The sequence below is a fragment of the Schistosoma mansoni genome, chromosome W, assembly GCF_000237925.1.
Source record: "Schistosoma mansoni strain Puerto Rico chromosome W, complete genome".
Classification (NCBI taxonomy): Eukaryota; Metazoa; Platyhelminthes; class Trematoda; order Strigeidida; family Schistosomatidae; genus Schistosoma; species Schistosoma mansoni.
This window is the reverse complement of record NC_031502.1, coordinates 57,524,248-57,538,022: the sequence shown is the minus strand read 5'-3', so window position 1 is coordinate 57,538,022 and position 13,775 is coordinate 57,524,248. Positions and strand designations below refer to the sequence as shown.

Sequence of the window (13,775 nt, the reverse complement as noted above, 5' to 3'; positions counted from 1 at the left end):
AACACTTTTATATCCTGAATTACAGGTTAACACCACTTATTGTTTGTATGCATAATCAAAAATTAAGTAAACAATATGATCAGTTGCAAAATGGGAACAAAATTATTTTTGTAATTCAATAAAAGTGAATGACAGATAAACAACATATTGGTACACAAATTTAATTTATATTAACTTTTATGATAGTACAATAAATAAATCAGCGCATAATTTGGTGTCTTCAAACAGTCCAACTAAGTAGGCTTCACTAACTTCCTGAAGAGCAGACACGTCTGAGCTCTGGAATCGTAGATCGGTCTTGAAGTTTTGGGCGATTTCTAGGACAAAACGCTGGAATGGATGTTTACGAATAAGAAGTTCTGTACTCTTCTGGTAATGTCAGATTTCTCGGAAGGCAACGGTCCCAGGCCTGTATCTGTGTGACAGTACAATAAATAAATCATCAAAATCTTTTATCATAAAAATCATAGTTTGTAGTGCAATACTTTGCTAATCTTTCACCTCGATAACCGTTTTAATACAAATCTTAACGGTGCATGAAGAAGCTTTAACTACAGTTTGTTATCAAGTAACACAGGCCACAGAGAGCAAGCGTGAGCAATTATATAGGCAATTAGTTTATAGTCAGATTGTATAAGGGTGCAACAAGACAAAGCAAAAGCTAATAATAGGATTTGAGTGCATACATATATGGAGAGGATGATGAATCATCGAAGGATATTTAAGCAATCAATGTTTTGGCTAGGGTGTCATGTGCTCTAGTGATCATAACAGTTCAAAGAAATATGCGGAATGTTACTATCCAAATGATAATGTCTGTTAAGTAGGTTAATGATAGGGCTTGACCAAAATAAACCACAATCGAAATTGGGTATAGGATAGTTACTATAAGTTATTCGTAATGTAAATCAAAAATGTGACGTAGAAGGATTTCAACTAGCTATCGCAGGGAGCTATTTTCTCTCAATCTACGTACTGTTTTCGAAAACGTTTAGGTTATTAATTTAATATTAGTGATAGGATGTCAGGTCTGTATCCTTAACATTAAACATACTGAATACTAATGTGTAATATTCAACACTCTCTATCTTAAATTAAGCTCTTTCAATGATGGTCTCGTAAAACGAATAGTTATTTACGTTCTCACCAGTTTAAGATTACCTCGTGACGTAGTTTGATGAGTTCTGTAATGTATGTCCTATACACCTCTAGCGTCTTTTCCGAATTTCCTCTACAACCGGAGTTGACTTGTTCCGTAAGGTTCTCCTATTCGTACAGCCAAACGCTTTCTCATAATCAAGGTAGTTGATGTATAGTGACGAGTTCCATTCAGTTGATTGTTCAACGATGGTCCGCAGTGCCACGAATTGGTCTGTACACGAACGATTCTCACGGAATCCAGACTGTCGATCTCGAAGCTGGACGTCTACTGAATCTTTCTTTTGATTCAACAACATTTTGCTGAAAACTTTTCCTGGTACATTTGCTCAGATTTCCTTTCTTTGGCCACTATTCTCCTAGAAATGTGAGAAACGACCAGTAAGTAATTGAAAACTACTATACAAAGGTGAGTACAAGTTTCATAAATGTTTGTCATGTGGCAAATTTCACTCACACAAATCATGTGTATTTCGTCATGTTGTATGCTTCAGGTGCGGTAAACCTGAACACATCGATTATAGTAATAAGTGTACGCCCATACACAAAAGCACACATATAAGCATATGGTCACAAGGAAATTAACATGTAGATGAAGATATGACTAGTCTTGAAGTTTTGCAACTCTCAACCAGTAACACCTTCTTTATTCGAAGCGTTCCCCAACCAGTTGAAATCAGAAGTCAGATGCGAAGAGGTAGGAAAGATATATTTGATCCGTTATCGATATATCGAGAACCGTTTACTCTAATCTGGCTAGTGAACGTAGGAGCTGTGTCCCACGCTGAGTCGAAACGTGATCTGGTACGGATGCATGACCGAAAGCCTTCAGTTAAACAAGTCCACTTAAAACAATGTGGTCAGCATCCAATGTCGAACACTTAAAGAGCTATTGATTTTGGGGAATTATTTACAGCTACATAGAATTATGGTCTAATTCTTTATTAATACTATTATAATAATAGACCTAATCTCAAAGTTGTAGATCTGTCATGATGCAACTACCTAATCCATAAGATTTTATGAGGAAGTCCCATTTTATTCTTAATCATCCTATCATGACACTACAAAATATGTTGTTCGGTACTTAGTAAGAACAAATGTGGGCTGGGGATAGAATAATATATTTAATATGGAAAGATATGGGTTACACAAGAATGACCACGCCTGGAAAGCTGAGCTATGCCATCCAATTAATTAGATGTTTCAGGGTTTTCCATTACTGACCTTCTCTCAGTGTTAATTGTTTAATGTGAATTTTCTCAGTAATTATATGTCCAGATCCCATATTGTGTGGTTAGTTACCTTTACAAACATATAAAGAGCAGTTGATGAATGTGACTACTTCCTGTGAAATGAATACAGTTATTACGAAGGTTAGATAGACTCAATAACCACATTCTATCCAAGTTATTAATCAGTCCGAAAGCTAGCATATATAGTGAAGTGTTCAATACAATATGATACAAAATATAAGACAACAATGTCTGTCTTCAGTATGTGTATGTGACACTTTTAAAAACATCACAAAGGATTAGCTCCACATTCTATTGTGGTTACCGTCAAAAGAATGTTTGATAGAAAAACCCGTTATTAAGGTCAAGGTCTCGCAGTAAAACTCTCAAATGACATTTTAGCTATAAAAATGAAGATTTTACGTAAGCTCAAGTCTCCTGCCCACCATTCTCTTATAACCAGTGAAATTTCACCAAGCCCCACTCTAATGTGATTTGTGGCGTTACATTAAATAACATTTTAGCCATACTAAACAAAACTAAAGATCAGTGGCCTCGAAAGCAGTCAAACATAAACTAATTAGATAAAACAATTGCGACATGTCTGTCCAGCACAAAAATGTCTCTCTAAATGACGAACACCTTAGAAACCTAGTAATTAATCTTCCAACCTACCTTCGTGGGATATAAATAGTTTGAAAATTGAAAAAATGTTTATTTTGTGGAGCTAAATACAAACTTTACGCCACGCCTCGTGTTTTGCTTACAATTGCAACCTGAGTTTGTCATACCACTACCTCTATATCTTTGCAGCAATGTAAGCCGAATATTTGAAATTTATCATTGAGGTCTCGTCAATCTTTAATCCTGTAATTAATTTGTTTTGTACTTACGTTGCAAGTTATTGGTGTTGATAATGTATTACTCCGTGATCATTCCTTTTATTCTCGCTTAATGCTCACGTTTCATCTCAAACACTGCCAGATGAACTAAGTAAAATTTGCCCATAAATATGTGAACGGTTGTGGTTCTTATGAAGTCGTGCCTTTATAGTAGTATCCATCTTTAGTCAATAAGTTATGGTAGTTTTCCAGTATAAACGTTTTGGTTATTCACTCGGTATTTTGTGCTCATATAAGTGTATGACAGACCTTAATAGATTACAGTCTTTTAGTAGCATAATTCTAGGATTTTCGAGTATGGGTACACACAAATATACTTATTATGGTCATAAGTTGAAAGCTTAGAGGTTTCATGTAGGTAAGGCATTTATGATTCGTTGTCCAAGTGTTCCAAGGTACCAATAGATAACTACAAAATCTGTCTACCAAGAATCCATATTAGTAATCTGACAAGTCCGATGTTTTCGTTAATCTTAGACTTATCCACCAGCTACGCTCGACCGTTGCTGCTACCTTGACGTGGTGGTCGGGCTTGCCTATCGTGATGAACCAACCGAGCTATACTGGCTGGAACAATCGTTCCTCAAGGTCCTACCATGCCAGGCAGGTCGTTTGAAGAGCGGTGAGACTAAAAGCAGCAATCCCAAGGTCCGAAGGCGAAGTCGTACTGCTGACTGTACAGAGGTGTGACAGCAGTAAGGTGTTTCCTTCAGACAACCAGCATGACAGCGATGCTGCCTTCCCACAAGGAGGTGTGGAGTTAGAAAAGGTCGACCCTAAAAATGTACACCTCGCCTTATCCCGCGGATATCCGTCTCCGGCGGCAAGGTCCTTTGAAGAACGGAGCTAACACAAAAACTACCCACAAAAAGGTGGTGTGTGACCGACCTGAAGCAGTTGTCCCTTGGGCACTGTGGTCACGCTCTCAAGTCATTAAGACCACCTCTAACAGCACTCAAGACCACTGTATTCATAACCAATCTCCTTCTTCAATTCCTACTATTCCTTCTACCTTGACTTTCAACACTAAACTTCCTCTTCCGGTTTCCTCCTCAAGTGTCATCATGGCCAACGATTCTAGTGCGCGAAACGCTGTCCCAGGTCTACTAAAACCTCGCTTCAAACTACACATTGAAGCCTTCAACGTACGTACCCTATGCCAAATCGGTCAACAGGCCTCCTTAGCTAAAACCCTAGAATCTCGTACCATTGATGTATGCTGTGTCTCCGAAACACGCATACAGGATCCCAGTGTGGTCATTCACTTGACCTCACCTCGCCAAAATGGACAGCCAACGAAATACACCCTCCGTGTATCTGGCGACCCGTTGGCTAGTTCTCGCGGACTTGCAGGTGTAGGCATAGCGTTAAGTACAAGGGCAGAACAGGCACTACTAGAATGGATCCCCGTTGACAGTCGCCTGTGTGCTGTCCGGCTAAATGGCTCCGTAAGAACTCGGAAGGATAGGGACACACGTCGTTTCTGCCTACGCTCCCACTGACTGCAGCCATGATGAAGTAAAAGATGACTTTTACAGAAAGCTAAGCGCTCAGACATAGTAGTCGCAGCGGGTGACTTTAATGCCCAGGTAGGCAGCTTGAATCAAACAGAAAGACATTTAGGTGGGTGTTTTAGTATTCCGGCCCAACGAACCGATAATGGTGATCGTCTGTTGCAACTATGCTCAGACAATCGTTTATTTTTAGCAAGCACTAATTTTAAGCATAAGGAGAGACATCGTCTAACATGGCGACCACCTGCACCAAACCAACGATGGACTCAAATAGACCATATTGTCATCAGTCATCGTTGGAGAGGCTCAATAGAAGATTGTCGCTCGTATTGGAATACTTGTTTAGACTCTGATCACGCTTTAATACGAGCGCGCATTTGTCTGCGCCTCAATGGACGCAGGAAAAGTACACTAAGAAGACCCATTAGGATTGAACTGGAGGACGAGAAAGCCAAATGCGAATTCCAGAAACAACTGAGTTCACATCTAGGCAGTTCTGTAAACGAGACTGACCCAAATGCTGCTTGGAAAGACATACGAACAGCTGTGGAAACAGCAGTAACATCTATTAGTCATTTAAACCATAGGGCTCCAAAAAACCAGTGGATTTCCTCTAAGTCTATTTCACTGATGGATTCGCGTAAACTCATCCCATCAGGCTCTGAACATGACGATGAGCGTAAAGAAATTAGATCTAGGTTAACTAAAAGTCTAAGGAACGATCGTGAGCAGTGGTGGGCAACGAAAGCAAAAGAGATGGAAAAGGCAGCGGCTGTAGGCAACACCAGGCAGCTATTCAGACTAATAAAAGAAACCGGAATTAAGAAGTCAAGTGTAAGTGAAACGATCTTGGAAAAAGATGGAACCCTTATCTGCTCTCAACCCAAACGTTTAGAACGATAGGCGGAACACTTTAAGGAGCAGTTTAGCTGGCCTTCAGCTACTGCACAACTACCCACTATTCCCAGAAAACCTGAATGGAACATTGAAGTAGGCCCCCGACCCTACTTGAAGTTCAAAAGGCTATAACTAATCTGAAACGAGGAAGAGCAGCTGGTCCAGGTGGATTGGCTCCAGAGGTCTTTAAATATGGTGGTCCAATTTTAGCGATTAGGTTGACTAATATTCTGGCTAAAATCTGGGAGACGGACGTAATCCCATCCGACTGGTCACAATCACTGATTGTCCCAATGTATAAAGCCCCCAAATGCCCTGGTACGGCCGAGAGTGGGGAGAGTCTACTCTCCCTCTCGAAATGCTCGCACATGGCCAGCGAATATATAGCCTCTGCCAGGGAAGTCCTACTCACTGCCTTCTCGTGGCGGGGGTGTTGTTTACGAAAGTGAGAGGACGAAAAGCGAATGTCCGGCGCTTTAACCGGGTTGGTGGACACGGAGGGTCCACCTAGGGGAGTTGGAAAACCCTGATTCCAAACCAATGGTGCACATGGGCTCCAGTATCCTGATGGAACGAATGGCGGACGAACCTGTCATTGGTCAACGGCTACCATGGGACTGCATCTCCTCACGATGCTCCATTGCCTTGTGGATCAGACCTTTTGGTCAAAGGCTCGGGGTGTGGCCCCCTAAGAAAACCACCTGCTTCGGTTTGGGCACCCGGGCAGTATCACAGCCCACACACACACAAATAGTGTGGCGCATATGTACCTGGTGCCCTTTTGTACCAATATATATGTGTTTAAATAAATAAATAAATAAATAACAATGTATAAAAAGGGGTCAAAATCATCCTGCGATAACCATAGAGGGATTAGTCTGACTAACATAGCATCTAAAATACTAGCCTCAATAATTATCGGGCGCCTAACTAAGACTCGTGAACTGCAAACATGAGAAAATCAGGTTGGCTTCAGACCTGGTCGTGGCTGTATCGACCACATATTCACCATTCGTCAAGTTTTAGAGCACAGACACGCTTATCGGCGTCCGACAATGATAGTTTTTCTTGACTTAAAAGCAGCATTTGACTCTGTAGACCGAGAGGTTCTGTGGCAGTGTCTGTCATTGAAAGGTGTACCTGAGAAGTACATAAACCTTGTGAAGGCTCTTTACTCGAACACTACCAGTCGAGTGAGAGCTTATGGCGAACTGTCATATGATTTTACAACCTCAAGTGGTGTCCGTCAAGGCTGTCCACTATCCCCATTTTTGTTTAACTTCATTATAGACCTGTTGCTGGAAATAACACTCTCGTCGACTGAATTTTCAGGAATTGATCTCCTACCAGGGGGACCACTAAGCGACTTAGAATACGCAGATGACATAGTCCTGTTTGGTGAAGACGCTGACAAAATGCAGAGTCTTCTGTTGGAACTGAGTAATAATGCCAGGATGTTTGGGATGCGTTTCTCCCCATCCAAATGTAAATTGTTACTCCAGGACTGGCCTGCGTCAACACCCGAACTAAGGATAGGGAGTGAAGTAGTCGAACGCGTGGACAACTTCACTTATCTTGGAAGTCTGATCAGTCCTAATGGGTTGGTGTCTGACGAAATCTCAGCACGGATTCAAAAAGCTCGTTTGGCTTTTGCCAACTTACGTCACCTATGGCGAAGACGAGATATCCGTCTATCAATTAAGGGACGAGTATACTGCGCGGCAGTTCGCTCTGTTCTACTTTACAACTGTGAAACATGGCCATTAAGAGTAGAAGATACTCGTAGGTTACTAGTATTTGACCACAGATGCCTTAGAAATATTGCTCGCATCTGCTGGGATAACCGGGTAAGTAATAGCGAGGTTAGACGCAGGGTATTAGGGAATGATGGTAAATCAGTTGATGAGGTGATGAATCTTCATCGACTGAGATGGTTGGGCCACGTGGTACGTATGCCTGAACACCGATTATCACGACGCTCTATGATGACTAGTATTGGGGATGGTTGGAAGAGAGTTAGGGGCGGCCAAACCAAAACATGGCATCAGTGCTTGAAGTCACTAACTTCTAGCTTGAGCCATGTTGGCAGATGCAGACTACCTGGTTGGGGTCCGCGTGACTATCGTAACCAATGGTTGGAGACTCTAGGTGACATGGCTCGGAATCGATCACAATGGCGTAGGTGTATACACTCTTTATCTTCCCTTAAACCTTGAGATTAAAATTGCTTCATAACTTTCTTTCTTCCTGTACTATATCATTATATACAACCTATAATTTATATACTACCACCACCACTAAATTAACTACTATGAATCCGGTGTTGATCTTGTTGTGCTAACGAGGTATGGCAACTTGGACCGATGCATATATGTGCCTGGTCCTACGTTGTAGCTGACTGACTGACTGACTACGCTTTCCTTGAATTTTCAGTGAGACTATAGTTTACGAACGAACTTCGGGAGACTCTGAAGTGACCTTGAGACCATTCACCTTAACGATGGTAAAATAAAGTTGTAAGTTAATATGCTGAATTAAGAGTAGGATTTAGAGTTAGAATTTAAGATAATACATTGAAGTACAGGTTTTCATCACAAACCTACATCGGCTCTAATGTTTAAATGCTATTCAAGTGTATGGATGGATGAATTTTGCGCCCAAATTTAAGACTTGTCATCCTTAATTTCATTGGTTTGTCCTCAAATTAGTCTCGCCGAATTTTCCAGCAACAGACACTTTAACTCTACTGTCAGGTTTGTTGTGGTATAATTATGTCGTTTTCCCTGTATTAAGGTAGCTTACTTTTGAAGATCGAATGTCTAATGAGTTGAGGAAATAAGGCGCCGTTAGTTTTGTCAACGCTATAGGACAAAAATCTAAGATTATACCCTTACTCTTATTTAAGCACCCCAAACCTCCTATTTCAGTTTAGTATCCACTGTATCACATGAGATGTAGTCCTTTTGCATATTTCAGGTTTCTATGGATTTATCTAAATGAGCCTGTTAGTTTACTCAAGCTCATCTAATTTTCACGATACACAAAATCTTTAACTACTGGATACGATTGTCTCGTGAACCCTAACCAGGTGGTTTCTGTTCCTCTACGCGGCTCATACTAGTCTAGTAAATCTTGGACTCCTAGCCCGCCTTGATTCAACCACTTAAGTTCACTTGGAGTAGTGATAAATTAATATCATAGGTTTTGGTGATTCGTGTATTTCGCTATAGATTTGAGTATTACTGGGATATTAATCTGTGATACATAACGTCTTATCCTATTACCCATTCTAAAATCAATAAACCATAAGGTTTTATGCAGCTAACTAAAAGAAATAATTTTATCTCTGCCCTGGTAGTTGAACGGTCTTCATTTTGCAGAATTATGAGGCTTCATGGTGAATGCCGAGATTCTTCGGAAATCACGAGGCCGAAGTCCTCCGCAACTAGCAGGGCAAAAATAAATATAAGTATGTGGAATGTCCGGAAAATGTGGAAGAACGAGAGGACTAAACAAATAGCTGCGGAAATGAATAAATACAAATTGGCGGCTCAGAATAAGTGAAACCCACTAGACACAAGATGCATAGAAAAGGGTAGGTTCGGGAGAGATGCAGTTGCACTCTGGTCATGAAGAAGAAAATGCTTCGCACACAGGGAGATGCTCTGATGCCGTCCACAGAAGCATGAGAAGCACTTAAGTGACATAGCTTCAGATCACCACCTGGTGGTTGCCAACGTGAAACTGAAGCTAAAGAAGCGATGGACAATTGGAGAAAGCATAATAGAGGTTCAATACAGCCTTCCCTTGGGATACTGATAAACTCAACGAATTGGAAGTAGCTCTAAGCAACAGGTCCCAAGCCTTTCAAGATCTAGCAATGGTAGTGGAAAAAAGCTGCAAGTGAAGGAAATTTGCGACAACCATATGATGCAACAAAGGCAGAGAAATATAATGATCCAGATGGGCCAGTCAAGGACAAAGAAAGCAAACCAATCACTGGGATCCAAGAACAGAGGAACAGGTGTGAAGAACACTTTGAATAACTCTTGAATAGACCAACTCCTCTGAACCCACTAGATATCAAAGCAGCACACACAGATCTTTCCATAGACGTCACTCTATCAACAGTCAAAAAAATTAGTATGGGTATCAGATAAATTGTGAGTGGGAAAACTGCAGCACCAGACAACATACTGGCTGAAGCACTGAAGTCAGAAATAGAAGTCACTGCAAAGGTGCTTCACATTCTACTCAGAAAGACTTGTGAGGACAAACAAATGCCGACAGACTGGAAAGAAGGATAACTCAACAAGATACCAAGGAAAGATCTGAGCGAGTATGAGAACTAAAAAGCCATCACACTACTATCAGTACCAGGAAACGTTTTCAGCAAAATGTTGTTGAATCAAAAGAAAGATTCAGTAGACGTCCAGCTTCGAGATCGACAGTCTGGATTCCGTGAGAATCGTTCGTGTACAGACCAATTCGTGGCACTGCGGACCATCGTTGAACAATCAATTGAATGGGACTCGTCACTATACATCAACTACCTTGATTATGAGAAAGCGTTTGGCTGTACGAATAGGAGAACCTTACGGAACAAGTCAACTCCGGTTGTAGAGGAAATTCGGAAAAGACGCTAGAGGTGTATAGGACATACATTACAGAACTCATCAAACTACGTCACGAGGTAATCCCAAACTTGGGATTTTGAAGTTGATAGGAAAAGAGATGAAACAAGGAAGAGATTTGTCCAGGGTTTAGAGGCAGTTTTTGAAGAAATGAATGGTAATTGTGTACAACTTTAAGGGTGAGTGGAGGATATATTTCGATGAAGAATCGTGGTTGGTGGCTTATACTCCAACGAGGTCGAAAGGCGTAATTAAGTTAGTTATGGAGCTCCTGTTTAACCTGTAGAAACCTAACTCTTGATTCATTTCATACTTCTGACGGTGCACACTTTGAACGACCTCCTATTACTTACTGATCATTAAAATTCTTGTGTTACTCCTCATGTGTATATATGCACCTTACCCTCTTTTTCTCTTCCCATTCTCTTTGTTTTGTGCGGCGCATTTATATCTGGTGCCTCCTTGTTTTTAAAATAAATAATAAAATGTTTGTAATGTTTTTTTAATATTATTGCTACTAATTAATGAACACAAGACGCAAAGAATAAAAAAATTAATAATGAGCTTATTATGCATTTGGAAAACGTCCCTTATATTTCTATACCTAGAAAGTTGTAACAAGACTTTAGCGAGACATGAAATTATTTAAAAAGTTCTCAAAATATATAGTGTATTCGAACTGTGTACCAGGAATATCGAAAAGATTCGGAGTCAGCATTTTCACGCTATTGAAATTCAAAGTTTGCACTCTTACGTAACCCAGATCCTCGATCGTATTTCTATTGGTAAAACTATACGTGTAAAGAAAAAATAACATTTTATAAGTAACAGTCCTATAGCTGTCTACTCATGTGTTATAGCTCTTTATCTGTGGACGTTGTGAAATAGTTTTTTGACAAGGCCAATTAAGATTTCCATTTCGTTTTACCTGAATTCTGAAGAATTTTCATTATTTTGTCTTATCCATTTTAACTTTTCAGAAACTCCAATTTAGTTAGCGGTTACAAACGTTTCTTATTCAAGTTCGTTTAACTTAGTTCTATCTTGGACTTTGCACAAATGGTCGCTGACGCCGAATATTCTGATGTACACTTTCTACAATCTAATATTTCACTCTATGAGAATTCTTCTCTGATAGACACTGGGACCTTAAAAATATCTGAGGAGTAAGTTATGGAGATAGGTTGTATTAAAAATCCACATGAAATACAGTGATACCGTTAGGCTTATCACTCATAGTAAATTATTGAAATACTAAGTTTACTCTCCAATAGTTGGTGAAAAATCAGTTTTGCTAGTGTGAAATGAATTAACCTAAGTGATTGGAAAATCGCATGTGTTGTATTTTCATATGTATGGTGTATTCTCTTACATTTCACTTTCCCTCATTCAGATCACTTATCTGAAGGACAATAAAATAGCGATAAGTTGCTGACAAATCTCTAAAATTCATGTTGGTTCTTACCAGTAGTTAGGTAAAGTCAACCTAATAATCACCCTTGAACCCTGTGTACGGATTCTAAAGAAACAATATACATCTGGACTACCGATTACTACGGCGCGCAATGCTGACTAGTGTTAGAGACGGATGGAAGAAAGTTAGGGGCGGTCAAACCAAAGCGTAGCGTTAATCCATAAAGACATTAGCTTCTGGTCTGAGCCATGTTGGTAGATGCAGAATACTTGCTTGGGGTCTGCGCGACTGTCGTAACCAATTGTTAGAGACTCTGGGTAACATGGCTCAGAACCGATCACGTTGGCGCAGGTGTATACGCTACTTGTCTTCCCTTAAACTGTGAGATTAAAATTACTTTATACTTTTGTTTCTACGAACTGATTCTTTCTCCCCATATTATATCCTTATATGTAGTCTTTTTTATATATTACTACCATTGAAGCAACTGCTTCTATGAACTTGGTGTTCATCTTGTTTTGCTAATGAGATGTGGCAACTTGGACCTATGCATATATGTGCCTGGTCCTACGCTGTAGCTAACTGACTAAAAAGACAGAAATAACAAAGATGCGACCTGGCGCACAAATGTTTGTCGATCCTGCTATATTTTTACTATTGACTAAAACTATACATTGATTTCCACTGTTAACTCCACTTGAAGTCCAAAATGACTTCATAACTACTTGAAAGCAAAAGTAATATTGATTTCTTTATATTTGCTTGTAGATGTTTTACATGGGAAGGCACATCAAAACAATTCTTTATTCCTTATTCACAAATAACCTTGCATGCTATTGCCAGGAATACTGTAGACCAGACTGGAGATCATCCCAATAATTTGTTTCCTCATCCACATTTATTAGTAATGATCGACGGAGATCGTGTATGGGATTCAAACACTACTGATAATTTATCTGATACGAGGCCACAAAACGAGCAAGATGGTATGCAAGTTGATGGAGGAGGTTCAGAAGAAGAGAATGAAGACTCAGATAGTGACCGCGCTCCAGACTGCCCTGGTTCTACATCCGTCCTCCGCTTAGTTCCGCAAGATTCTGCACAGCTAGAAGACATGTATAAAGCACTAGCCGACTGTCAGGCATTAAATCCGGATCCTGAAGATGATAATTCAGACTTCGAGGGTTTCGCAGAAAATGATGAATATGAAATTGATGATCAAGGCATGGAATTCGAAAACCATACAAATAGTGAGTTATGTTACTAAACAACTTTCTATGATAAGTTTATCACCCTTTCCAAACGAGCTAAATAACCACTAAGTCAGCGTAAAACTCTTGTGAGAAATAATCTTAGGTGCATAGTTCAATTTTATTTTTCGCCACATATCTTTGTCAGTAAGAGGATTTGTGGAGATTATAGTATTTTAACAGTTGAATTCACGAGTCGATCTAAGTTGAACCACGGTTTCGTCCTGGTATGGGCTTCCTTGTCCAGTACTTCCAGATTTTCAATGGTGGTCTATCTCAGATCGACTCGTGAATTCAGCTGTCAGAAATATATCTTTGTATCTTATTACTGTTCAAGGTTTTTAATCCTCATCCCCCTTCCACAAGTTCACATCTATCATACTGTACGAAATTCACACTTCATTGTTACAAACATATTGACCTAAAATAATGTTACACTACAAAATATAAAACTAATGTCATAAAATGCTATACCGACTTTAGGAAATCGTGAACTCGCCTTCTTATCTAGGCTTATCAACAACCTTACATTTATACCCATGTGCTGATCTAATATAGTATGTGCTGTCTTCTAATAACCAGTGAATGATTTCCTTAATGCTCATTGGTTATTTGAATTATGTTCTCTTGAAATAGTGAATTTCAATTCATAACAAATAAAATCTAAGATTTTCTATAAAACCCCTGAGCTAATTCGATACACCTTCATTGAATCTCATTCATATGTTTCATGGTAATCATGAAGGTGTTCGTAAGTTATACGTTGCATAA

The 13,775-nt window shown here is 39.7% G+C and overlaps 1 protein-coding gene across 1 annotated transcript; it reads left to right on the top strand.

The window, feature by feature from the left end:
• Positions 1-3,132: 3,132 nt before the first annotated feature.
• Smp_016990 (hypothetical protein) lies at positions 3,133-13,775 on the top strand (the record flags this gene model as incomplete). The annotated part of the gene is made up of 4 exons (XM_018790291.1): positions 3,133-3,210; positions 11,321-11,506; positions 12,523-13,004; positions 13,750-13,775. Exons 2-4 carry the CDS (start codon positions 11,400-11,402, stop codon positions 13,773-13,775), a joined length of 615 nt encoding a protein of 204 aa, XP_018655649.1. The 5' UTR covers positions 3,133-3,210; positions 11,321-11,399.